The sequence below is a fragment of the Pistacia vera genome, unplaced genomic scaffold, assembly GCF_008641045.1.
Source record: "Pistacia vera cultivar Batoury unplaced genomic scaffold, PisVer_v2 Contig269, whole genome shotgun sequence".
Classification (NCBI taxonomy): domain Eukaryota; kingdom Viridiplantae; phylum Streptophyta; class Magnoliopsida; order Sapindales; family Anacardiaceae; genus Pistacia; species Pistacia vera.
In genome coordinates, this window is record NW_022196078.1 from 696,991 (window position 1) to 724,887 (window position 27,897).

The 27,897-nt window shown below is 36.4% G+C and overlaps 4 protein-coding genes and 1 pseudogene across 5 annotated transcripts; 4 read left to right on the forward strand and 1 right to left on the reverse strand.

Annotated features, from left to right (window-relative positions):
• Window positions 1–8,172: 8,172 nt before the first annotated feature.
• LOC116133391 (pyridoxal phosphate homeostasis protein) lies at window positions 8,173–10,313 on the forward strand. The gene is made up of 7 exons (XM_031419092.1): window positions 8,173–8,550; window positions 8,721–8,787; window positions 8,893–8,939; window positions 9,147–9,234; window positions 9,610–9,743; window positions 9,873–9,971; window positions 10,132–10,313. Exons 1-7 carry the CDS (start codon window positions 8,254–8,256, stop codon window positions 10,204–10,206), a joined length of 807 nt encoding a protein of 268 aa, XP_031274952.1. The 5' UTR covers window positions 8,173–8,253; the 3' UTR covers window positions 10,207–10,313.
• Window positions 10,314–10,891: 578 nt separating this feature from the next.
• LOC116133394 (pentatricopeptide repeat-containing protein At4g04370) lies at window positions 10,892–13,595 on the forward strand. Its single transcript, XM_031419097.1, has 2 exons — window positions 10,892–13,234; window positions 13,326–13,595. The coding sequence occupies exon 1, from the start codon at window positions 10,919–10,921 to the stop codon at window positions 13,094–13,096; it is 2,178 nt and encodes a 725-aa protein (XP_031274957.1). The 5' UTR covers window positions 10,892–10,918; the 3' UTR covers window positions 13,097–13,234; window positions 13,326–13,595.
• A 4,976-nt stretch (window positions 13,596–18,571) lies between these two features.
• Window positions 18,572–20,252, forward strand: LOC116133374 (peroxidase 29-like). Its single transcript, XM_031419080.1, has 3 exons — window positions 18,572–18,967; window positions 19,144–19,501; window positions 19,843–20,252. Exons 1-3 carry the CDS (start codon window positions 18,749–18,751, stop codon window positions 20,250–20,252), a joined length of 987 nt encoding a protein of 328 aa, XP_031274940.1. The 5' UTR covers window positions 18,572–18,748.
• Window positions 20,253–21,293: 1,041 nt separating this feature from the next.
• LOC116133375 lies at window positions 21,294–22,884 on the forward strand (annotated as a pseudogene).
• Window positions 22,881–27,726, reverse strand: LOC116133399 (glycosyltransferase BC10-like). 2 transcript variants are annotated; one of them, XM_031419103.1, is made up of 11 exons: window positions 27,249–27,726; window positions 27,031–27,147; window positions 26,627–26,727; window positions 26,436–26,507; window positions 26,183–26,264; window positions 25,655–25,735; window positions 25,105–25,146; window positions 24,449–24,508; window positions 24,062–24,208; window positions 23,458–23,650; window positions 23,046–23,145 (listed from the first exon to the last, which is right to left on the reverse strand). In XM_031419103.1, the coding sequence occupies exons 1-10, from the start codon at window positions 27,594–27,596 to the stop codon at window positions 23,468–23,470; spliced, it is 1,233 nt and encodes a 410-aa protein (XP_031274963.1). In that variant the 5' UTR covers window positions 27,597–27,726; the 3' UTR covers window positions 23,046–23,145; window positions 23,458–23,467. The 2 variants fall into 2 exon arrangements, with proteins under 2 accessions (XP_031274962.1, XP_031274963.1); XM_031419102.1 differs by having other exon boundaries at window positions 22,881–23,650.
• Between the last annotated feature and the right edge of the window lie 171 nt (window positions 27,727–27,897).

The window sequence follows — 27,897 nt, forward strand, 5'->3', positions numbered from 1 at the left end:
TTCACGCACTGCCCTTTGCAGCAAATTTCAGTGTACTGGCACGTGTACCCGCACATTCCACAGTTCTTTATCTGTCTCCACATTACACATTTTTTCTTGCAGCAATCTGGCCCTGGACTGCTCTTCATCTGTCGACACACTCTTGAAACTGATCACAAGTCAATTATTCGCCGCCAAATTCTGCTGCGCTACCGTTCACCCTCTTAAAGAAGTGGTAAACTCTTCAGTACTGTAATCATCTGGGTTTGTTGCCCGACCATTGACAGTAATTATGTTGCTGAGATTAAGGCGAAGAAAAGTTAAGTTCAGCAACTTCATGGCTATGATGATAAGGATTTGCTATGGAATTAATGCTTATCTTGAGAAGGCATGAGTTTATATATAAACTGGTGGGAGATAGTTGACTTTGGAAAAAAGATTTACAAGTTTTGGTTTATGTTTTTGTGGTCTTGATTCATGCAAAAACGTACAGAATACTTCTCCAGTAATATCCATTTGATTGGATGTAAGAAAAGTGGCCTCCAAACCTTGCTGTGATTTTGTATCCCAACTGTAAAGCAAATTAAATCAAATACACAATGAATCTCAGCTGCTATCTTGCTACCAAATCACATTGATTTTGCAGTATTAATGATATTGAACAGCTCTAGAAAACATAGGAGGAAGAGAAATAAAGCTGGTCAAGATTAAATACTGGGGAAAGAGAAAAAGAGCTGCATATTAGAATAAAATCTACAGTCTAAAGATATTAAAGCAAGATATAGGACAGACTGATTCTCCAGTCTTATAAGAAAAGCACATATTCTGAAGGGCCCAGTATTGTACTTGAAAGTAAATTTTGTGGTCTAGCTTAGCTTAATGTGGAACTAGTTTAGTTTCATCATAACCTCTGTGATAACTTTAGCATGAAATTTCAATTTTCCGTGACTATAAAGAAAGAAAATAGTACTGTTTTATTCATTGGGTTCAGATGTTTTGATGTTAAGAACGTTTTGACTTTCTATTGCCTAGTAATCCTGAGTTTGATCTTACCTCTTCTTCCATTGTACTGCTCAAGCTTCTTCTTTCATAATGGCGAACTTTCTGTAATGAAAATTGTGAGTAAAAATAATGTGTTTCATCAGCACCAGGTTGATTCTTCTTCTCTAGTTCATGATGCGGTGAAAGTACTGGAGTGACAGAAAATTTCAGATCAGGAAGGGCCAAAACATCTTGCATGAAAGCCTCGCCTCATGAGAAATGTAAGCCATAAACTTATCACTTTATGTCATGTATAGTTTATTGAGGCCATAATTAATTACTGATTGCAGGCTCATGGGGTTCTAAACATCATAGGATGGGAACTCTCTTGCCCATGGGGGTTATCATTTCCAGATACTTCAGAAAATTTCCATTGAAGTCTGATGATTGGTACCCTCTTCATGTACTGTGTCAAACTTCAGGTTACATTGTAGGCACCATTGATGGGGCATTGTTTATGGCTTGGAAACCCTCCAAACATTACACCCTCAAACACACGCATCCTCGGCATCCTGGTATTTACATTCGCAACTGTACAAGTAATGTTTTTGAGTAATGCTACACCAACAACCTTTTCATAAATTTTCTTTCACAACCTCGACGTGAGACTCACAATTAGTCAACCCATAATTTATCAAGTAAAACTCATTATGAGCTGATCAATTGCGAACTGTCATATCGGGGTTGTAAGAGGAAATTTGTGAGAGAGGATGTGGGTGTAGCCTTTTCCGTGTTCTATAGCTCATCAGTTATTTATCGTTAAATAAAGAAATAAGAATTCTCAGATGCAGAGATGTTGGCATACTGTGTTTGCAGATGTTACGACAGTACTGCTGCAAGCGAGGAGAGAGATGAATGCAGGAGTGTTGGGAGATCTACCATCATGTGATGGGATATGCAGTGATAGGTTTAGCATAGCGAATATATTTCAAGGGTAATGCATCAAGCTCATGCTGAAGATGGAAACTGGTATATGTGGGAATTCTTGCAGTATTGGCTTGTGTTGTGTTTGCACTGGAGATTATTCGATGGATCATCAAGTCTAGAATTCAACAGCAAATGGCTTTTGAAAACAACATGTACAATTTCGACTGATTTTGTTGCTTTCATTTTATTTCCTGAATCTTATTAACTGTCCACCCAAATAAATGGATTATTACAGTAATCCTTTTTTTTTTTTTTTTTTTTTTTTAATTTCCTTGTCTCCTTTTTTAGCCTTTCAGAATCTTGTCTCCATTTTAGCCTTCAGAATCTGGTTTCACCCAAATAAATTAATTTGGATATATAAAATATTCTCAATGCACTTAAATAAAATGAAAGAAAACACTGTAATTTTTTTAAACAAAGGTTTAAGATCAATTTACGCGATCAATGATCGATACTCAAACGAGACATCGAATCCACGTTATATCAAATTCACACTAACCTGACTTGGCACATGGGTGTAACACGCATAGTCGTATGATTGATTGCAAAGATCAACGACACAGCATCGTGCAATTCTGGCTATATACGCACCGTTATCCAGAACAAGAGGAAAGGCAGCACGAGAGGCCATAACAGTGACATCAACGACGAAGGAATGGCTGCGTCCTCAGCCGCCACAGATGGCGTTGCTGCGGCGGCGCTCCGTTCCGTATCCAAAGAGTTCACCAGGTCGGTAGCGGGCCGGACCGGATCCGAATATTTCCGTGACAAAACCAAATCGTTGTCTTTCCTACATTAAGTTTATGACGCCGGTCGTCGTGCTTCGGTAAAAACCACGTTCAAGAACTCGTCGAGGAAGCTACTCTGGTACTTTTGTTTGGTTATTTTAGAAATATTTTATTTTCAACGTTCGTTTGGTTTGTTCTAAGTCTTGAATATATTAAAGTTTCACATGATGGGTATTGAAAATTTGATTTTCGATTTTGCCTTTATGTGAGGGAAGTTTTTGACATTTTTAGCCAATTTGAACCTGCAGCATCCAGAGAATAGAGTGGTATTTTATTGGGATTATACAGAGCAACAAGTGAAAGCTGTGCTAAGTAATGATCTTTTTATTTTTCTTATTTGCATTTTTTTTTTTTTTTTTTGTTTGATTGCTGGAGAATGAAATCTGATGTCTGATTGTTTATAAATCACTGTTGGTGGTGCAGCTGGTTTGCCAAACCTTGCAATGGTAGAAACTGTGGATGACAAGAAGGTAAATTTTTTTGCCAGGTTTTGTTATGTCATGAGACTTGAGTTTGGTGTTCTTTTATTTATTCCTTTTGTTTTTGGTTTTAAGTACTGGAGATTGAGTATGATGTACTGAGAATTATTGACTTGTCACCTGAACTGAGTACCCTTATTAGTGGAAGTTCTTTGGATGGCCTTGGCAAGTCTCATTTGTTTAATTTCATTCTGCAGATGCTGATTATCTTGATCGTATGGTAGCAATCATGGGAAGAGCTATTAAAAGTCTTTATCCGAATCTCAGTGGAGAAGAATGTAAGTTGAATAGTTTTGTTAACAATGTTCATTAGAAATTTCCAATTTGTAAGTTGAATGGGAAATTCAATACTTCAAACCGTGATTGTACTGTAGATTTTTGCCCCAAGCTTTTCTCTTCCAATTTGTTCTTGGGCCATAGTTTGTCCTTGGTGTGGATTTCGAATAAAGTCCTGTTCTACATCCCCATTCAATATCCATACCATTTAGTTCAGATAATGCTAATGTAGTTTCTCATTAAAGAACAATAAATTTTCATCTTAGGATACGTTGATGGTGAACAAACCCAATGTGTTTTAAAACAGTATTCTAAAAACTTTTGATGGCCTTCTTCCCTGTGATTTTGTATCCCCACTGTAAAGCACCAAACACAGGAACCTCAGCTGCTTTCTTGCTAGTAATCAGTATTATTTAATAACAGAGGAGGAGAGATAAAGCTCGTCAAAATAAAAAATGGGAACGAGAAAAGAGAGGTAGAATATGAATAAAATATATTGTCTAAAGATAATATAGTAAACACAAGACAGAAATGATTGTCAAGTCTGATAAGAAACACAAGTTCTGAAGTATTGTTTAATCTTCAATTCATTAGGTTCACTTGTTTTGGTGTTAGGAATTTCCAGTAAAACTATGGGGAATTCTTGTCGCAAAATTTTTGAGATTGAAGAGAATATGACATATTGTTGCCTTGTAATCCTGAGTTTGACCTTTCCTGTGTCCTCTATCAGTAATGCTCAGCTTCTTCTTTCAATGGCGAGGAGCTTTCTCACATGAAAATGGTGAGCAAAAATAATGTGCATCGCACCAAGTTGATTCTACTCCTTGTTCAGAGCAGTGAAACTGGCATGAAAAATGTAAGCATGAATCCTACTTTATGTTAAGTAAATTTTATCGAATATTAATGTTTGATTAAGGCCATTAATTACGACCAGGTTCATGGGGTTCTGAACATCATCGGATGGGAACTCTCTTGCCCACGGGAGTGATCATTGCCAGATACTTGAAAAAATGCCATTGAAGTATGATGTATGGTACCCTCTCCATGTTCTGTGTCAAACTTCAGGTTACATTGTTGGCAGTATCGGATGGGGCATTGGTTTATGGCTTGGAAATTCTTCCAAAAATTACACCCCTCAAACTCGTATTTTCGGCATCCTCAATTTACATTTGCAGCCATACAAGTAAACTCTCGTAAATGATAAGCAATCCCATATGTAGAGGTTCATATTCATTCATTTTTTGTTTTTGTCTGTGTTGTATTATAGATGTTAATCGCATTGCTGCGACTGCAAGGAGAGAAGATGAAAACCGGAAGCACCGGAAGAAGTTCCATCTTGTGTTGGGCTATGTAGTTGATAAAATGGGCTTGGGTAGAACTCACTCCCAAAAGCTAGCTCAAGGGAGGAGGGGGTCCAATCACTTATATACACCATAACAGCCCACTATTAGGGCGATGTGAGACAAATTCAACTTCTAACACCCTCCCTCACGTTCGACGTGCAAGGCTGGGGTCCAAACCCATCATCGTCCCAACCAAAGAGAGGAGAGAAACAAGTCCAAACTCATCATCGGCCCAACCAAAGAGAGTAGAGAAACAAACGTGACTCTGATATCATGATAAAATAGGCTTGGGTAGAACTCACTCCCAAAAACTAGCTCAAGGGAGGAGAGGGATTAATCACTTTATATACAATATAACAGCCCACTATTATGGCGATGTGGGAAAAATTCAACTTCTAACAGTAGTGATAGCTTTAAGTATAATAAATATATTTGAGGGGATTAAGCATCATACTCATCCTGGCAAATGTTAAAAGGCTTATATTGGTATATTTGTGGTATTACTATGCGTTGATATTGCATTGCTGATTGTTGGACTTACCAAGTCTAGAACTTGATAGCAAATGGCTTTTGAAAGCCATCCTCTAAAACAAATGGAATTACAGTAAAGTTCTATGATTCATGTAAAATTATTATTTTTTATTAATGAAATTTTATGGAAGTGATTTATTGAAATGATTTCTATTTCTTATTTGTGTGGTGACGAGGGTGTTTGGGCTAGCTAATGTGTACTTTAATTAATCCAATCGGATTCAAGACCTATTGACTAAGTAATACATTAAAGAGTCGTTATTCGAGCACTCAAGGTAGTTTTTGGAATAATATTTTAGTTGGAGTAAATGACTTTTTTCCATTTAAATAATAGTTTAATAACAGTTTTCTACTCACAGACTTTTAAAATACCACTTTGGAGGTATAAGCTAATTATTTAAAATTTTAAGTAATTACGTGTTTGGTTAAAGTATTTATAAGTGACTGATAAGTAGTTGACGTGTTTGGTAAAATGTGGTTTATAAGTACATTTTATTATAAAATAACTAAAAAGAGTACTACATTAAACAAGGTTATACTATGAAATTTTAAAATTAAACAAAGATAATGTAGTAATATACTTGGTCAAAGCTTATAAGCAACTAAAAATAAGTAACTTATTTTTTTTTGCTTATAAGTTTAGACAAACACCCCCTTGATTATCCAAATTTCTGTTACCGATTCTAACATTGTTGTGACCCTACATTATCATCATTCTCTTTCCTGATCATTACTCAATAAAACACCTCAAACCCTACTCTCGTCTACCTTTACAATCGTTGGCAATTAAGCGATTATGGTTTGCACAATTGTTCCTCCCAAGTCAAATTCTAATCAATCTTAACCTATCAAAATCCAACCTTCTACCACCAAAAGACTTATCGGCCGTCCCTCTTCAAAAGCTTTAACAACTTCGATCGAATTTGCTCTCTATTCGTCTTTGGAATATAAATTTAAATAGTAAAATGGTATTTTAAAAATCTGTGGATGAGAAAGTATCTTTAAACCATTATTTATGGGGGATAAATTCTTTTTAACTCTTTTGTTGTAAGTATTCGTATTCCTCAATGCACTTAAAAAAGAAAAACAAAAGCATTAAANTTAGAGGGGATTAAGCATCATACTCATCCTGGAAAATGGAAAAAGGCTTATATTGGTATATTTGTGGTATTACTATGCGTTGATATTGCATTGCTGATTATTGGACGTATCAAGTCTAGAACTTGATAGCAAATGGCTTTTGAAAGCCATCCTCTAAAATAAATGGAATTACAGTAAAGTTCTATGATTCATGTAAAATTATTATTTTTTATTAATGAAATTTTATGGAAGTGATTTATTGAAATGATTTCTATTTCTTATTTTTGTGGTGACCAGGGTGTTTAGACCAGTTTATGTGTATTTCAATTAATCCAATCGGATTCAAGACTTATTGACTAAGTAATACATTAAAGAGCCGCTATTCGACCACTCAAGGTAGTTTTTGGAATAATATTTTAGTTAGAGTAAATGACTTTTTCCCATTTAAATAATAGTTTAACGACACTTTTCTATTCACAGACTTTTTAAATACCACTTTGGGGGTATAAGCTAATTATTTGAAATTTTAAGTAATTACGTGTTTGGTTAAAGTATTTATAAGTGACTGATAAGTAGTTGACGTGTTTGGTAAAATGTGTGGCTTATAGTTATAAGTACATTTTATTATAAAATAACTAAAAAAGGTACTACATTAAACAAGGTTATACTATAAAATTTTAAAATTAAACAAAGATAATGTGGTAATATACTTGGTCAAAGCTTATAAGAAGACAAAAAAAAAAGTACCTTCCCTCCAACTTTTTTTTTTTTTAGCTCAAAAAAATTATAAACAAACAGGTCAGCTTAATTTTAGAGATTATAAGCTAGTTTGACCAGCTTATAAGCTTAGACAAACACTCCCTTTATTATCCAAATGTCTGTTACCGATTCTAACATCATTGTGACCCCACATTATCATCATTCTCTTTCCTGATCATCACTCAACAAAACACCTCAAACCCTATTCTCGTCGACCTTTACAATCGTTTGCAATTGAGTGATTAGGGTTTGCACAGCTGTCCCTCCCAAGTCAAATTCTAATCAATCTTAACCTACTAAAATCTAACCTTCTACCACCAAAAGATTTATCGGCCGCCCCTCTTCAAAAGTTTTAACAACTTCGATCGAGTTTGCTCTTTGTTCATTGTTAGAATATAAATTTAAATAGTAAAATGATATTTTAAAAATCTATGAGTTAGAAAGTATCCTTAAACCATTAAACCATTATTTGTGGGGGATAAATTCTTTTTAACTCTTTTGTTGTAAGTATTCGTATTCCTCAATGCACTTAAAAAAGAAAAACAAAAGCATTAAAAGCATCATTTGGTTCCAAAGATCAACGACATTGTCGTTTGGTTCCAAAGGTCAACGATATTGCATTGTTACAAAACCATTATTTGTGGGGGATAAATTCTTTTTAACTCTTTTATTGTAATAACATCTCTAAATTGAATATTTATATAATCTAAATTTTTTATTATAAAAAATTTATTTATAAAAATAAAAATCCAGATTCTTTATATTTAAAATATAAATATATTATTTATTGATATATAAGATATTTTGAATACGTTGTAGGTAATATTCGTATTCGTCGATGCACTTAAAAAAGAAAAACAAAAGCAATAAACGCATCGTTTGGTTCCAAAGATCAACGACATTGTCGTTTGGTTCCAAAGATCAACGACATTGTCGTTTGGTTCTAAACGTCAACGACATTGCATTGTTACAATTCTTACCATTTACGCACCGTTTTGGCACAATTTGTTACTGAAATGAGCGGTAGCGAGACAGAGTAAAGGAAGAGACATGAACAATCTAGAACGACAAGAAGAAGGCTGTGCGAGAGACCATAACGCTAACATCAACGACGAAGGCATGGCCGCGTCCTCAGCCGCCACTGACGGCGTCGCAGCGGTGGCGCTTCGTTCCGTCATCCAAAGAGTTCACCAAGCAGCCGAACGGTCGGGTCGCGGACCGGACCGGATCCGAATCGTCGCGGTGAGCAAAACCAAGCCAGTGCCTCTCCTTCGTGAAGTTTATGACGCTGGCCATCGTTGCTTCGGTGAAAATTATGTTCAAGAACTCGTCGAGAAAGCTCCTCAGGTCCTTTTTATTTTCAATATTAAAATTATTTGAATACTTTTTATTTAGTTGTTAAGTCTACAATGTTATTGAAGTTTCTGATGAGTGGAAATAAAAATTTGATGTCTCGTTTTTTTTTTCCTATTGTGAAGGAAAGTTTTTGACTTTGTTAGCTGGATTTGAACCTGCAGCTTCCGGAGGACATAGAGTGGCATTTTATTGGGAATTTACAGAGCAACAAAGTGAAAGCTTTACTGAGTAATGATCTTTTTATTTTCTCTATTTGCATTTTTTGTCTTTGATTGCTAGAGGATGACATATGATGTCTGATTTGTTTATAATTCATCTTTTGTTCATTTGCAGCTGGTGTGCCAAACCTTGCAATGGTAGAAACTGTGGATGACAAGAAGGTAAATACTTTTGCCAAGTTTTGTTATGTCAGGAGATTTGAGTTTGCGGTATTTTTTTTTTTTTTTTATATTTTTGTTTTAGGAGATTTGAGTATGATGTCCTGAGCATTATTGACTCGTTCACTGAACTGAGTACCTAAGCCGAAGCTCTTTGGATGGCCTTGGCAAGTCTCATTTTGTTTAATTTCATGATATTTCATTCTGCAGATTGCTGATCGTCTTGATCGTGTGGTTGCAGGCATGGAAAGGAAGCCATTAAAAGTCTTTATCCAAGTGAATACCAGTGGAGAGGAATGTAAGTCGGTTAGTTTTCGTTACTGCATTGTCATTACAAAATTTCCAGTATTGCCAGTTGAATGGGAAGTTTAATACTTCAACTGGTGCTTGTAGCTATAGACTTTTGCTTCAAGCTCTTCTCTTCCAATCTAGTTCAAAACTTGTTCGTGGGCCATAGCTTGTCCTTAGTGTTGATTTCGAATGAAGTCCTGTTCTAGAACAATCAATGTTTCATCTTTGTCTTGTGGTGCATATGATGCATTCCCTTCTTGTCCATTTATTTGTGACATTTATCTGGAATGTGAAAACCTATAACTTGAAAATTTTAAAAGAAAACCCTGCTTCTGCTATTATAATAGAAATGAATTCTTTTTGGTATCTGCCACTTTTGCAGCAAAATCTGGTGTTGAGCCCTCAGGGTGTGTGGAACTTGCGCAACATGTTAGTCAAAGCTGCCCAAACCTTGAGTTTTCTGGTCTTATGACAATTGGGATGCTGGATTATACATCAACCCCAGAGAACTTCAAGGTAACAGTCTGATTTTTTTTTTTTTTTTTTACTCCCTTTCGTTTTTTTTCTCTCTTCTTTTATTTATATGCTTTGTTTACAATGGGAAAATATAAAAAATTCTGACGTAAATTTATATTCTGTAATCAGACATTAGCACATTGTAGAAGTGAGGTTTGCCAGGCAATTGGAATGCCAGAAGAACAATGTGAATTATCAATGGGCATGTCTGGTGACTTTGAGCTGGCGGTAAGGAAGACCTACTTTTTGCTTAAACGATTAATTTTTGTTACTCTATCATCCATTATCATGACAAAATCATCTTTGGAACTGAAAATATATGCATGTCTGATTTGTTATGCTTAATCAAGAGTTACACAACTACTAACAAAACTTGCTGGTTTTGCAGATTGAAATGGGTAGTACCAATGTCAGAATCGGATCTACGATATTTGGGGCAAGGGAATATCCAAATAAGAACTAAAACTGTGCTGAATTTTATCTTTGCCCACGACATTATTGGCGTTTTTATGTATTCCTATTTATGTCTTAGTAATTAATTAAATTAATCATACCATGTTATTGTTGTCATGAGATTGACGCTTTTCACTCTTTTTATCTTATATATTCTTCAGTTATACCATAGTCTTCAGTTTGAGCAAATGCATATATGAACATGTGCTACTCTTAATAACTAGTTATGTGCTCGTCAGCAGGTACCCAATTAGGGGTGAAAATCAAGCTGAGCCACTCGAACTTGGCTCGGTATTAGTTGAGTCGAGTTCGAGTTCGAGTAGTTCAAGTTGTCATTTGAGTTGAGTTCGATCACAATAGAACTCAAACTTGATTAAAGCACGAATGCGATTGAAATTAGTATTCTCGAACTCGAATAAAACTCGATTATACGAACTTGAGTTCTAATTTCAGGTATTGAGTTCGAGTTTGAACTTGATTTCTGAGGCTTAATCTTGAACTTGAATTTGGTACTGTAGCATTCTAGTTAAGTTCGATTAAGTGGATACTCGACTCAGATTTCACCCTTAACCCAACCACACTTAGGGTCTTAGAACTTGACATGACTCCACCTGAATATATAGAAAGTTAAAAACTACATGTCCTTCAGGCTTCAACTCATGTCGTTCAAAACGTCAAGCATTATACAAGTTAAAATCGGATTTTTGACTTTAGCATGAGTTATGAACAAGCTGAAACAATCACTCTTAACTTCTCATCCCATTAAGTTAATTAAGTCTCTTGTTAGCATCCTCTCTTCTCAAAATGCACACCCTGAAGTCGGTTTAAGCAACTCCTCCACTTTCACCACTCTGCTAAAATCATGCATTTCTCTAAACCTCTTTTCATTGGGCCTGTCATTACACCAGCAAATCATCGTTAATGGGTTCTCTTTGGATCCTTATATTTCTTCTTCGTTGATCAACTTCTACGCAAAATTTGGTCACACAAAAAGCGCGCGGAAGGTGTTTGACTTAATGCCTCTTAGAGATGTGGTTGCTTGGACTGCCATCATTGGCTGTTACTCACGTGCTGGTGACGTTAACATGTCGTTTTGTATGTTTAATGAAATGAGAATTGATGGGATTGAACCTAGTGTGGTGACTTTGTTAGGGATGGTGTGTGGTGTTTTGGAGCTTAAACATGTGAAGTGCTTGCATTGTTGTGTGGTTTTGTATGGTTTTGAGATCGATATAGCTCTGGTTAATTCTATGATCAATATGTATGGTAAATGCGGGAGTGTTTATGATGCAAGGGACTTGTTTGAAATGATGGATAAAAGGGATTCAATTTCATGGAATTCGTTGATTTCGGGGTATGCTCAAGTTGGTAATGTTAGAGAAATATTGCGGCTTTTGTATAGAATGAGGATTGAAGGTGTAGATCCTGAGCAGCAGACATTTGGGTCTCTTGTGTCTGCTAATGTAATAGAGAATGATCTTGAATTGGGGAAGTTGGTGCATGGACTGATTTTAAGAGCAGGGTTTAACATGGATGCACATGTTGCAACGTCACTTATAATTATGTATTTGAAATGTGGGAATGTCAATGTTGCATTTCGAATTTTTGAGCAGACACCAGACAAGGATGTTGTTTTATGGACTGCAATGATATCGGGGCTTGTTCAGAATGATTGTGCTGACAAGGCACTGTTAATCTTCTGTGAAATGTTAAAGTCAAGAATGGAGCCATCTAGTGCCACAATAGGTAGTGCTCTTTCAGCTTGTGCACAATTGGGTTCCTTGGATTTTGGGACCTCCATTCATGGATACATAATAAGGCAAGAGATGACACTGGACATCCCTGCCCAAAACTCTCTTGTCACCATGTATGCAAAATGTGGTCAATTGGAGCAGAGTTGTGCCGTTTTTTATAGGATGGGTGAAAGAGATTTGGTTTCATGGAATGCAATAATAGCTGGATATGCTCAGAACTGCGATTTGCCCAAGGCTTTCTTCCTCTTTACTGAAATGAGGGCAGCCCTTCAAAGACCTGACTCAATTACAGTTGTTTCCCTCTTCCAAGCTTGTGCTTCCATTGGGGCACTTCAGCAGGGAAAGTGGGTCCACAATGTTGTGATCAGGAGTTGCCTAAGACCATACATCTTGGTTGATACAGCTCTGGTTGATATGTACTGCAAATGCGGTGACTTAGATGCTGCTCAAAAGTGTTTTGATGGGATGTCGCAACATGATCTGGTTTCATGGAGCTCAATCATAGCCGGATATGGTTCCCATGGCAGAGGGGAGATTGCTTTGAGGATGTATGAAGAGTTTCTTCACACTGGTTCTGAACCAAACCATGTGATGTTCCTTGCAGTCCTCTCTGCATGTAGTCATAAGGGCTTTGTCCAGCAGGGTCTGAGCATATTCCAATCAATGACTAGAGATTTTGGGGTTGAACCGAAACTTGAACATTGTGCATGCATCCTTGACATCCTCTGTCGAGCTGGTAGGGTTGAGGAAGCGTATGACTTATATAAGGGGAATTTCTCAGACACTTCAGTAGATGTTTTAGGCATACTCCTTGATGCTTGTCGGGCCACTGGTAACTGGGAACTTGGTAAAATCATTGCCAATGATGTTCTCAGGTTGAAGCCTACAGATGCTGGAAACTATGTTCAACTAGCACATTGCTATGCTTCACTGGATAGATGGGATGGAGTGGGTGAGGCATGGACCTTAATGAGGTCTCTGGGCCTGAGAAAACTCCCCGGTTGGAGTTTTATCGAATTACATGGGGTGATAACAACATTTTTTATGGATCATAGTTCCCATCCCCAGTTTGAAGAACTAGTATTTGTATTGAAAACCTTGAATAAGGAAATGAGGAAAATGGCTATCCATTCCAACATCAGTTAATTTGAGATATATCCTGAAAATTCTTTATGTTAGAGATTATGTAAGAGAGGCATACAACTCTTAAATAGGAGGTTCGTGACTATCAGCTTCCCCAGCCTACATGATTACTTTGGGCTTCTGATCAAGACTGAAACACAGGTAACTTGCAGACGGAATAGTGTTGGTGAAACATGGATGCTGAGTTATAAGTCGTGGCTTGAGAGCTCAACACAGTGGCTTAATTTTGCAGGGAACCAAAACACTTGATAGGTCACATTCTTTCTAACATTCAAGTCTTTTGGGTTACAGCATAAGTTAGCTGAAATCAAGAGTAATTATCACGACCTTGTTCAAATCAAAAGTGTTTGAACGAAAGGCTGATCGGGAGAAATAATAAAGGCAAAACAGAAAAGGCACAGGATCTTCCCTTGGTAATTCTTTTTATGTGAATCACTCTTGTATTGTATAAGAAAATGTCTTGCACGTTACACACCTATCTCTGTACTTTAAACTTTATATATCGGATCATATATTTTTGAAGTGCAGAAAATTCATGGTTGTTGGTTTTCACAAGAGTAAACGACATTTTCCCACTCAAATAATGGTTTAATGACTTTTTTTCACTCATAGACTTTTAAAATATCACTTTATTGTCTAAATTGATATTCTGTTTCCGATACCGGCATTTTTGTGATCCCATACCATCACCATTCTCTTCCCTGATCATTGCTCACCAAAATTCCTCAAACCCTACTCTTGTTGACCCTACCAATTGTCGATAGTTGAGTGATTAGGGTTTGTACAGACGCTCGTCCCAAGTTAAATTCTGATCAATCCCAATCCCAATCACCAAAATCCATAATTCTACTATCAAAAGACTCAACGGCCTCCTTTGTTCAAAAGTTCTAACAGCTTGAATATAGTTTGTTTTCTTTATGCCACTGAAATATAAATTTGAATAATAAAATGGTATTTTAAAAATTTGTGGGTGGGAAAAAATCGGTAACTCTTTTCACAATGAAGAAAAGTGTACCTGTGCCAAATCAAATTGCGGTTCTTAGTTGCACATATTCTGCCTGGCTTGGTTGGTTTTATTCTCCGACTTTTTCCTTCTAAAATATTTAATTCATTCTTTATTTAGTCTATTTGTAGCTAACTCTCTCAAAAATATTGCAAACACACCCTTTCCTGGTTGTTTTAGGCAGCTCTTTTATGTTCTCTTTTCATGTTATGCTTTGTCTGTGTAGAATGTAAGAGCTCCCTATTGTTTTTCGAAGTCTGCTACATGATTATCAGGGATTGTTGAATTGTAGTTCAAGAATGAGTGAATCATGATCTAGTAATCCAGATGAGATGAGAGCAATGTTACCGTTACCTTGCTAACAGCACATTTAAGATCTCATTGGTCTGGCAGCTGTCAAATTCATCTACTGCAAAAAATATGTGTGGTCATTAACAGTTATTCATGACTGACAAATTTACAGAGGCCAACTAATTTGCCGCATTCATTTAGTAAGCTGGATATTGATTGAGAAACTGATTTTCAGAAGTTTTCCTGTAACAGTCTATGGGTAAGGTCCACCACTAGGTGACCTAATGGTAAAAGAGTAAAGGAGAATCTAATATGGTGTCTCAAGTTTGAGTTCCATTGATAGTAGAAGAGGATCCTACATGATCTTTCAAGAGGAAGATCCTACATAGTTTCTGAAGTTCGGGTCCTTTTGAGGGTAAAAGAGCAAAATGAACATCTAACATGATCTCTTACAAGGAGAATTTAACATGATATCTCAAGTTTGAGTTCCCTTGAAGGTAAAAGAGCAAGAGAAGGATCTTACATGATATTCTGAGTTTAAGTCCCTATGGTTGTTAATAGTGGTGGTTACTAGAGCTCTTAGCCGGCCGTTAATTTCAAAGTTTTGGGAGATTAGTTGAGACGCAGCTAGTCTATACACTCCTGATCATAAAAAAGATAAAAAAATTTAAAAAAACCATCTTGGATGATACCTTTGACCAGCTGCATACTACCGGGCGTTACATTACTCCTCTCTCAACCCCCGGAGGCAACATATTATGGTTACTCGTAGACACTCTCGATAAAGTGGGTAATAATGTTTGATTGATTAGCTGAAACCCGTGGTCAATCTCACTATCTAGCCTTTTTGTTTTTGAATGTTTTGCTAAGATGATGCATCTGTAATTTTTTGTTGTGGGTCCATATTGGATATGTAGTCTCTAACATCATGGGGTTCCACAAAAATGTCAAGAAGCAACAGAGATTCATGAATATAAGATGGGCTTCAACGTGACTCTGTATGATTTATGAAGGTAAGATAAGCTTCTGAACAGTTGGGAGTTGAGATTGGCCCGATATTTAGATTAATGATCTTTCTCAGAATTGCTTTTGCTGCATAAATTCCGGATAACTGATTACTGTAGTTATTGCCCACTCGTCAAGACATGTGAAAATTCATTCTGTACTTTAGAGTAGTTGACACTATTCACAGGCCTAGATTTCGAAGCCAAAGCTGGGAAAATTATAAGGACAGTCTAGATAATAATCTTAGTTTGATTAAAATAAGATTATTGTGATAGATTAGTGTATTAGAGGTAACGTTACCTCTCGATGACACCCATTGGATCATTCTCCAAGATGTATTGAAGGTGTGCATTAACTAGTTTAAGTTGGCATTTTGTGAGTTATGAAAGTAGTTGCTATCTGCTAAGAGCTTCCAAGATCTCACTCACCCCCATGCAGCGTTCCCATCCCCAGTTTGAAGAACTAGTATTTGTATTGAAAACCTTGAATAAGGAAATGAGGAAAATGGCTATCCATTCCAACATCAGTTAATTTGAGATATATCCTGAAAATTCTTTATGTTAGAGATTATGTAAGAGAGGCATACAACTCTTAAATAGGAGGTTCGTGACTATCAGCTTCCCCAGCCTACATGATTACTTTGGGCTTCTGATCAAGACTGAAACACAGGTAACTTGCAGACGGAATAGTGTTGGTGAAGCATGGATGCTGAGTTATAAGTCGTGGCTTGAGAGCTCAACACAGTGGCTTAACTTTGCAGGGAACCAAAACACTTGATAGGTCACCTTCTTTCTAACATTCAAGTCTTTTGGGTTACAGCATAAGTTAGCTGAAATCAAGAGTAATTATCACGACCTTGTTCAAATCAAAAGTGTTTGAACGAAAGGCTGATCGGGAGAAATAATAAAGGCAAAACAGAAAAGGCACAGGATCTTCCCTTGGTAATTCTTTTTATGTGAATCACTCTTGTATTGTATAAGAAAATGTCTTGCACGTTACACACCTATCTCTGTACTTTAAACTTTATATATCGGATCATATATTTTTGAAGTGCAGAAAATTCATGGTTGTTGGTTTTCACAAGAGTAAACGACTTTTTCCCACTCAAATAATGGTTTAATGACTTTTTTTCACTCATAGACTTTTAAAATATCACTTTATTGTCTAAATTGATATTCTGTTTCCGATACCGGCATTTTTGTGATCCCATACCATCACCATTCTCTTCCCTGATCATTGCTCACCAAAATTCCTCAAACCCTACTCTTGTTGACCCTACCAATTGTCGATAGTTGAGTGATTAGGGTTTGTACAGACGCTCGTCCCAAGTTAAATTCTGATCAATCCCAATCCCAATCACCAAAATCCATCATTCTACTATCAAAAGACTCAACGGCCTCCTTTGTTCAAAAGTTCTAACAGCTTGAATAGAGTTTGTTTTTTTTATGCCATTGAAATATAAATTTGAATAATAAAATGGTATTTTAAAAATCTGTGGGTGGGAAAAAATCGGTAACTCTTTTCACAATGAAGAAAAGTGTACCTGTGCCAAATCAAATTGCGGTTCTTAGTTGCACATACTCTGCCTGGCTTGGTTGGTTTTATTCTCCAACTTTTTCCTTCTAAAATATTTAATTCATTCTTTATTTAGTCTATTTGTAACTAACTCTCTCAAAAATATTGCAAACACACCCTTTCCTGGTTGTTTTAGGCAGCTCTTTTATGTTCTCTTTTCATGTTATGCTATGTCTGTGTAGAATGTAAGAGCTCCCTATTGTTCTTCGAAGTCTGCTACATGATTATCAGGGATTGTTGAATTGTAGTTCAAGAATGAGTGAATCATAATCTAGTCATCTAGATGAGATGAGAGCAACGTTACCGTTACCTTGCTAACAGCACATTTAAGATCTCATCGGTCTGCAGTTGTTTGTTAACTAATTAAATGATTTGCATAAATTCATCTACTGCAAAAAATTTGTGTGGTCATTAACAGTTATTCATGACTGACAAATTTACAGAGGCCAACTAATTTGCCGCATTCATTTAGTAAGCTGGATATTGATTGAGAAACTGATTTTCAGAAGTTTTCCTGTAACAGTCTATGGGTAAGGTCCACCACTAGGTGACCTAATGGTAAAAGAGTAAAGGAGAATCTAATATGGTGTCTCAAGTTTGAGTTCCATTGATAGTAGAAGAGGATCCTACATGATCTTTCAAGAGGAAGATCCTACATAGTTTCTGAAGTTCGGGTCCTTTTGAGGGTAAAAGAGCAAAATGAACATCTAACATGATCTCTTACAAGGAGAATTTAACATGATATCTCAAGTTTGAGTTCCCTTGAAGGTAAAAGAGCAAGAGAAGGATCTTACATGATATTCTGAGTTTAAGTCCCTATGGTTGTTAATAGTGGTGGTTACTAGAGCTCTTAGCCGGCCGTTAATTTCAAAGTTTTGGGAGATTAGTTGAGACGCAGCTAGTCTATACACTCCTGATCATAAAAAAGATAAAAAAATTTAAAAAAACCATCTTGGATGATACCTTTGACCAGCTGCATACTACCGGGGGTTACATTACTCCTCTCTCAACCCCCGGAGGCAACATATTATGGTTACTCGTAGACACTCTCGATAAAGTGGGTAATAATGTTTGATTGATTAGCTGAAACCCGTGGTCAATCTCACTATCTAGCCTTTTTGTTTTTGAATGTTTTGCTAAGATGATGCATCTGTAATTTTTTGTTGTGGGTCCATATTGGATATGTAGTCTCTAACATCATGGGGTTCCACAAAAATGTCAAGAAGCAACAGAGATTCATGAATATAAGATGGGCTTCAACGTGACTCTGTATGATTTATGAAGGTAAGATAAGCTTCTGAACAGTTGGGAGTTGAGATTGGCCCGATATTTAGATTAATGATCTTTCTCAGAATTACTTTTGCTGCATAAATTCCGGATAACTGATTACTGTAGTTATTGCCCACTCGTCAAGACATGTGAAAATTCATTCTGTACTTTAGAGTAGTTGACACTATTCACAGGCCTAGATTTCGAAGCCAAAGCTGGGAAAATTATAAGGACAGTCTAGATAATAATCTTAGTTTGATTAAAATAAGATTATTTTGATAGATTAGTGTATTAGAGGTAACGTTACCTGTCGATGACACCCATTGGATCATTCTCCAAGCTGTATTGAATGTATGCATTAACTAGCTTAAGTTGGCATTTTGTGAGTTATGAAAGTAGTTGCTATCTGCTAAGAGCTTCCAAGATCTCACTCACCCCCATGCAGCTATATATCCACATTTATTGCCAAGTTTCCTCTATCTTTCCTATTGTGTCTCTGGGATAGTGAGAAAATGGGAAGCTGTTCTGCTTTTTTTCTGGTAGCAGCATTGTTGGTGACTGTAGAGGTCTCCATTGGAGTTAAAGAAGCTCAACTTGCTTATGACTATTACAAGCATTCATGTCCAAGTTTAGAAGCCATTGTCAAGAAAGAGATTCTGAGCATTTCCTTCTTGGATGCTTCAGCTCCTGCTGCTTTTCTTAGGCTTCTGTTTCATGACTGCCAAGTCCAGGTAATTATTTGCGTGGATTCTCAGCTGTTCTTAGTATGGTATTAGAGCCAAATATTTCATGTTCAAATCTCTTGCATTGCATCTGTCCGGATCCATGATTAAGCTTTAAATATGAATGTTGTGTTACCCGGCATGATCTTTGCACTCATGGATTTTGTTATAAACTTGTAATGCAGGGTTGTGATGCATCAATTTTGCTTGATTATGATGGCTTGACCCATGATTCCGAAATGGTTTCTTCAAAGAACTTTGGTGTAAGACATCGAGAAAAGATTCAACGTATAAAAACTACATTAGAAGCTGTGTGTCCCGGTCAGGTTTCTTGTGCAGACATAATTGCTTTAGCTGCCAGGGAAGCAGTGTCCGTCTCCGGAGGACCACAAATTCAGATTCCTCTTGGAAGAAAAGACTCCACCACCTGTAATCACCAACAAGCTAACACTCATCTTCCTTCTTCTGGAATCACAGTCGACCAATTACTCCCTATCTTCAGCTCCAAAGGAATGAACCTCTTGGAATCAGTCGCCATCTTAGGTAACAATTTGACCAATATTTCCAACTCGATAATGTTACAGAATAAAGATAGGTTGAAAAAACATTTTCCATAATTTTTTCTCATAAACGCGACGTGACAGTTCGTAATTAGTCAATTCGCATTTAGTCAGACGGAATCCATTGCGAACTGACACGTTGCGATTTTTTAGAGAAAGTTAGTGCAAAGGGTTTGTCAGTGTAGTATTACTGGATAACACAGACGTTTTCGCTTTGTTTCATTGCAGGTGCACATACACGTCTTTTAGAGAAAGTTAATGAGAAGGGTTTGTCAGTGTAGTATTACGAGATAATATAAACGTTTTCGCTTTGTTTCGTTGCAGGTGCACATACACTAGGTGGTGGGCACTGCATAAATATAGTAGACAGATTGTATGATCCACATCCAGGAGATGAGATGAATGAAGGCTATCAACAATTACTAAAATTGGCATGCCCAACAAGAACTCCACTGACAAATCTCACAGTTGTGCCTAATGACTTGACCCCAGTGGTCTTTGATAACCAGTACTATAGAAATATCCTGATGGGCAAAGGCTTGTTTGGTGTGGACTCAAGCCTTTCCAGAGATCCTCGCACTGCAGCCATTGTTCATAAGTTTGCTTATGATAAAAACTACTTCTTCCAGGCATTTTCCTCTGCATTTGTCAAGTTATCTTCAACAAATGTGCTCACCAATGCAAAGGGTGAAGTAAGGAGAATATGCAACCATGTAAACAAGAGAAATCTGTAAAAATAATAATAAAAATAATATGATATTCCTTTTTTTTTATTTTTTTTTATTTACATTATTGGTAATTGATTATTGTACAATTGTTATATAATATTTTCTTTTTTTTTTTCTTATTAACAGTTGGGAGTTGAGGTAGGACCTATTTAGTTTTTTTTTTTCTTATTAACAGTTGGGAGTTGAGGTAGGACCTATTTAGGAGTAATGGGTGTTTTATACTTTTATAGTTTTATTAGGTCTTACCTTTGTTGGAAATATTTTGGATATATGGACTATTATATTTTGATTAAATGCCACTTAAAATGTTTTTTTAAAGTTGTATTTCATATTTTTTAAATGATATTTATTGTCTAGATGTGAACAGAGAAAAATTTGGATGGAATGTCTTTAGGTAAGATAAACGTACAGTATCCGTATATATATTCATATATCTAAATGGAGAAAAAAACAAAAACTTCGTATCTGATATGATTATATTAGATGAGTATAAAAATAACGTGTTTCACATATTTTGAAGACTTTTTTGTTGATGAAATATTAGCTCTTCAACTTTTCATTTTAAAACCCTTGAACAACAAAAAATTTTAACACACATTTAAAATTAATTATCCAAAAAATAGGCAAATTTCTCTAATTCCCCCAATTTTTGATGTAATTACAACACACATTTTTTGTTCTGAAAATTATCATTGAATGCCCTTATAATCATCACTTATCTCTCCCAAGGCCTTATATAATTAATCACTCGTAAAGCAAAAAATAATAAATAGTTGACAAGAGAATAAGTGTTTAAAAATATTAAAAGAAAAAAAAAAATTCCCACGTAAAGTGATAGATAGGTAAATGCTAAGAATCAAATTGAGGTAGAGGATGGATTTCAATGGAGGAGAATGAACTTATCAAAGAAGAGAAGAGACGAATGCCCCAAAAACTTCAAAAACATTGAAGACCGTCAACCACTTGGCTTGTGACCGATAGCAAGACCTTAGGTTATCCAGACATATTTTTGACTTATCTAATCCAGTAGACTTGTAGAGTGTTTCAATGGAAAGATGTTCTGTTTTGCTTGTTCTAGCATCATTGGCCGCAGCTTATAATTTAAAGGCTCTTACTTTTGACTATTACAAAAATTCATGTCCTAATTTGGAAGATAATTGTGGAGATCGCTGTTCGAAAGATTTCTTTGCTAGATGCTTACCATACTCGCCACTTTCCTTAGGCTTATTTTTCGTGACTGCCAAGTCCAGGTTTGCATTTTAAACTTCACTATAAATGTTTGGTGAACAACAGAAAAGTTTACCTAACAAATAAACGCCTATCATATTACATTATGCAATAGAATTTTATTGGGTTGACGTATAAATGACACGATATACTCAATATATAGAAGACTCTGATCTACCCTTATTAGCTCCGGTGACTACCTTTCTTAGCAACCGAGAAGAGACTTGAACTCTGGACCTCTTGAATAATACACCCAAGAGTCCCTATCGAACCACTCGACCACCCAGAGATAGTTAATTTGAGATTTTTTTATGATACAGGGCTGTGATGCATCTATCTTGTTGGATACGGAAGATTCATAATTTACTTCTGCAAGGAACTTTGCTTTACAAAACCGAGAAAAGATTCATAGTATAAAAGCAACATTGGAAGAGAAGTGTCCAGGGCAGGTATCTTGTGAAGACATAATTGCTCTAACTTCCAGGGAAGCAGTCTCTCTCTCAGGAGGACCTCTTGTTAAGATTCGTTTTGGAAGAAAAGACTCCACCACTTCCAGTCATCAACAAGCTGACATTCATCTTCCTCCTGCTGGAGTTTCAGTTAACAGATTACTTTCCGTTTTCAGGAATGAACGTCGAGGAAGCAGTCGCCATGATGGGTAAACTATTGTTAACAGTTCAATAATGTTATCAGATAGTTTCAGATTGGTTTCATTAAACTTTGTTGTTGTTGCTGCAGGTGCACATACCCTAGGAGTTGGGCATTGCCTAAACATAGTTGACAGATTGCATGTCCATCTAACTCCAATAACAAATGTCATATTTTTACCTAATTACTGGAGTCCTTTAGTTTCCGATAACCAGTACTTCAGACATGCATTGAGAACCAGTACTTCAGACTAGGGGTGAAAACTGAACTCGAGCCGCTCGCGGCATTGGCTTGAGCTCAAATAGCTCGTATACTGATTCGAGTCAAGTTTCATCACTGTACAACTCAACTCGAAAAGCTCAAATAAATTCAATTAAGCTCGAAAAGCTTGATTAAAGCTCGATTATACAAACTTGAATTCTAACTTCAGGTACCAAGCTCAAGTTGAAACTTGATTCCTCAGGCTCGAATTGGAACTGTAGCAATCAAGTCGAGTTCGAGTAACCAGATACTGGACTCAACCCAACTCGATTTCACCCCTACTTCAAACATATATTGAGGGGAAAAGGATTGTTCGTGAGTGACTCCAGCATATCTAGAGATCCTTGCACAACACCCACTGTTCATAAGTTTGCAGATGATAGAAAGTATTGAAAACTACTTTTACCAGGCTATCTCCTCTGCATTTGTAAAGTTATCAGCAACAAATGTGCTCACCGGTGCAAAGGGTGAAGTGAGGAGGATATGCAAGCAAATAAATTAAGACCAAATGTATATATTAAAAGAATTGTACATAAGTATTTGTACGATCAGAACAAATAGATCTCATGCAAGGAAGAAAAATATTTTGTATATTATTTCGGTTATTTAGTGTAGATAAGGATGTTCAAAACAATTAGAAGAAGGAGTCCTAATAGTACTGTAACTGTATCTAAGTTTTGTGCTGCAACAATAAACATTACATAATATGTGACAGATTTGCTGTTTCTTTCCCACCTGGTCAAGAATTCGTTGAATCAGAGTGCTACAAAAAAAGGCACGATTAGATTAATTCTTTGCAAAATTTCTGGGCAGGCTAGAAATGATGGCTTTTCGGATACACTTCAATATTCACTGTTCACCCCATTTATGTTCTCTAAATATTAGTTGCTTTCTCTGTTTTGATTGTCATGGTATCAAAATCTTCTCTGCGTATATGATTGTGTGGTGTATCAGTAAAACTACAGTGGGCTTGTGTGGTGTATCAGTAAAACTACAGTGGGCTACCGGCTGGCTATCCATTTTATGTTTTGAAGTGGGTCAGTTGACAGTTACAAGAACTGTATGAGAAGATTACCGATCAAAACTTATGATGAAGATGCGTCTAATAATGAAGAGGCATCAAAGGGGCCAACCACCCCCTCACTGAGAATGCGCATGGCAGCTCCACGAGAAAACTTCCTTGCAAACAAAAAGCAGGGAACCATCGTGTTGTTAGTACGACACCACTCTGTCCGGAATTCAGTCTCATAGTATACATGGTTGATACGCTGTTCAATTGCACGAAACACGAATAAAAATGAAACAGTTAGTATAAAATGCAAAGAACACCCAAATCAATGGACTCCAAAATTGGCTTAAAAAACAACAAAATAAAATAAAAGCACATAGTAATATAATTAAACACTGGAGTGCCCAATTAAAAACTTTGTGTTGAGATCCAGGCACTCTGCATGTTGATGTTTTAACCCTAAAACCTAGTCAACCGATGACTCACAAAAGAAAAAGGAACTTGAGCACAGCAGCAAATCAAATCGGAGCAATAGGAGTAGACCAAGGATTAAGCAATAAAACCATACCTTATACCAAATAAAGAAAACAATTCTATTTCTCATTAAAGCATGGAAAGAACCCAGTACAGAACAATGTGAAAGGAAAAGTAGAAGAAATGAGGTAAGAACCTTTATTTCCCTAATCTGTTTAGGCCCAGCATTAGCATAGCTGAATGTCGTAGGATGCCAACCTTTATTCTCCATCTTCGTAGCAGACTGATTCCACTGGGTATAGGTCAATGTTCTACGTTCAAGTTCACCTTCAAGCCCACACATCTACCAAGAGAATGTAAGAAAAGGTAACTAATTATACTTAAATATAGTGATAAACAAAATCTTAAATACCAGCGACAACAAAGTAATAAAGAGTCATCCACACAAAACAAGAGGTTTATAATAGTACACATGAACAGTAAAGGAGTGCATCACAAGAAAATAACACCAGGAAGAACCACTATAACATATTGAAAACATTGCGAAAGATTGACAAGAAGGTGAAACAAGGATATAGCTTACCGCAAGCAGTGTCGGCACATAATGTTCATCTGGAATGCAATTGTGCTGCTTTTGAAGTTTCTGCATTTAGCATTGAAATCCAAATAAGAAAATTTTATCAATCACTTAAAGGAGGACATTATACAGAATTTAAGTTCTAGATCAAAAGGAACAAAAACAATTTGAGAGGCTACATGTAAGCCTATAAAATAAACACTTAATTTAAGCTGTTAAGATTGATAGTATTCCATCATACATCAAAGCTTGTTTGACCAAGAGGTTGTATTTTATTTACATCATTAACCTGTTGACTAAATCTAACCTTGAACTTGAAAGGCAGTGTTAGAGCTTAAAAAATATTTATGGACCTTTGCCTATCAGCTTAAGACTTTTTTGAGCTCAATGTGTTTTAACAAACAACAACAATGATGATGATGACAACGATGACGATGATAGTTGACACATGTATTGCTGGCAAGCAAACCCTTTCCATGAAAGCATTTAATGTTCAAATTCTGAACTTCAGCCCAAAATCATAAGCTATTCCTAGATTGGGAATTAAGATACCAAAATCTATGAAACAAAATACAAAATGCATACAAACCAATGCACATAACATATAAAGTTCAGGGAGTCAGTTTTTATCACAACTTAAATTAGAGGTGAACATGGCTTACCAGATTAAGCTTTCCCTTGCTAGCATCTACAGGTGGGCGTCGCTGTAAATAGGGATATAAGTTAGTCCATGTACTGTTCAGAAGATATACAAATTTTACACTCTAGACAAGATAATGAAAATTTTTAGTTTAAGAATGACAATTGTTTTATGGTGAAGACCAAGGGCTAAGTGCCATGCCCATAGAAACACTCACCAGCATGCATGTCATACTAGCAAAATCAGACAGAAGATGTCATTAATCAGTGATAAGAAAACAAGTTTCATTAAAAAAGTTTTGTTCAGCCTTAATGTATTTTATAAAAAAGCTTAATTTTGTTCAGCCTTAATGTATTTTATAAAAAATGCAGAAGACTGAAATCATTGGAAATTCAAGAAATCACATTAAAAAAGGCACATTAAATATAATAGAACTGATCAGCATGTCACAAACAAAAACAATAATGGATCTAGTACAGTTCTACATGAATGCTAAAGAGTCATAATTCAGTGAAAGAAGCCGTAGATATTACTGTAAGAGGGTTAAGACAGAAAATTGTTTGACTGTGTACCTTGCAAAGTTTCTTAAAGACTGGGAAAATGATCTCATCATCTACAATAACTTCTGCATGGCTTCGTATTAAAGAGATCCACTGCAACAGATTAATCCAAGTCAGAGGATGAATTATGCTTAGGGTGGAAAAACAGATGTGTATCCTATACTTGACAATATAATGAACAATAGGATGTAATGAAAACAATAGATAACCTGGGATCCTTTTCGCCATCTGTCTTTTGGTATGACAGGTGACATTTTTGGGTGGTAGCGGCCTTCCTTCCCATCAAGAAAGCTATAAACACAAAGTAACAATTTAATTTTTTATATTTAAAATATCTTCATGAAGTGTAACAAGCGGCTCAAAATAAATTACACACTCATCCAGATATAAAATTTCCATTGATATGAACCATATGCAAAAAATCAATGCTGGGCACCTCAAGAATCAAAGTCTTCCATCTACCTGTCCACGAAACTNAGGTGTGTATCCTATACTTGACAATATAATGAACAATAGGATGTAATGAAAACAATAGGTAACCTGGGATCCTTTTCGCCATCTGTCTTTTGGTATGACAGGTGACATTTTTGGGTGGTAGCGGCCTTCCTTCCCATCAAGAAAGCTATAAACACAAAGTAACAATTTAATTTTTTATATTTAAAATATCTTCATGAAGTGTAACAAGCGGCTCAAAATAAATTACACACTCATCCAGATATAAAATTTCCATTGATATGAACCATATGCAAAAAATCAATGCTGGGCACCTCAAGAATCAAAGTCTTCCATCTACCTGTCCACGAAACTTCTAGGAGAAGCCATTAAATAGTTGTATATATAGCTAAAGTTGTACAAGGGTACACAACTGCAATATGGAGAAAGAAAAGATAGACATATAAGCCATTGTCAAAGCAATTTTTTTCAAAAACCCACATCACTAAAAAGGAAAAGGAATCAAATTCATAAAACTAGGGGGGAAAAAACCTGTCAGAGACAAGGACGAATCTTTGATTTGCGGGATCCCCTAAAGCAGCTTCAAGTAACAACCTCTCTGCTGCAATCATACTCGATTCTCCCCATGCCACCTGAGACACAGCAAGTAATTTCTTCACTCACAGTCACCAAACAAACATTTCATAACAAAAACTTTTAGTAACTAAGAAAAGTAAAATTTTTAAGTAGATAGAAATCTTTTCAAAACTAAACTACCATGTGATTTGTTGATGGAGGAGATTTTTATTTTATTTTTTTACACTAAAAACAAGCATAGATTTCTTCCTTCATCTTTTTTTCTTTAATTTTCCACCTTTTCCTCGGCAACCAAACTGAGCCAAAACAATAGAAATGTTATACTTCTAATATTTCCTTTGATCGATCATCATCATCACCTGAATACTATTACTCAATTGGCGTCCGTAGAAGAACTTTGACCTTGTAGTGGACTCATCGAACACAAACCCCGGCGCAGAGTGTATATAAATCGAAAAATTCGCCACGGCGGCATTCTGCGATACAAACAGCCAAACAACACACTCATTTTCCCGAAAAACCGCAAGAAAAATCACATAGAAACAACATTTTTTTCTTTACAAAACATTTACCGCACCTCAAAGAAGCTCTCCCAAAGAAAGTCAAGAGGCAGGTCACGGCGAACAAGGAACAAAAACGCGATCTTAGCCGGCCCCTTGAAATAATCCTGAGGACCCCGAGATCTCATAACGTGACGAAACGGCGGCGCACTCGACGACGGGATTTCGTATTGAAAGTGGAGCCGAAACAAAGCGACGAAAGAAAACACGATGCAAAGTAAGATAACGAGCTTCCAGCTCAACCAGATGACGTGACGGGCCTGCCCCGGCACGGGTTTCTTCGTCATAATAAAAGTCGTCGTTGGTTTTACCGTGGTTTTCGCTCCGCCTTGAAAGAAAGAAAGCGACCGCCAAAAGTCGTTCATTTATGACAATAAAGAATGAAAAGTGAAGTAAATATGTTTTGTAATTACATTGAAGGGTTGGGGTTTGTTTGGAGAGAGACAGAGGAAGCATCTGTTTCATAATTTAAAATCGTGGGAAAGTTAAAACCTTTTTACACTGCAGTGTAAGTGCGTGTTTTGAAGGTCAGAGATAGAGGGTGAATCAAACGCTGTCGTTTTCTGTCGTCTGGGCCACAGCCCGTCCCACCCGCCTCACCGTCACCGGGGTTGTTCGTGATGTAAAATCAAAAACTATAGACCCGTTTGATATGGAGATAAATCT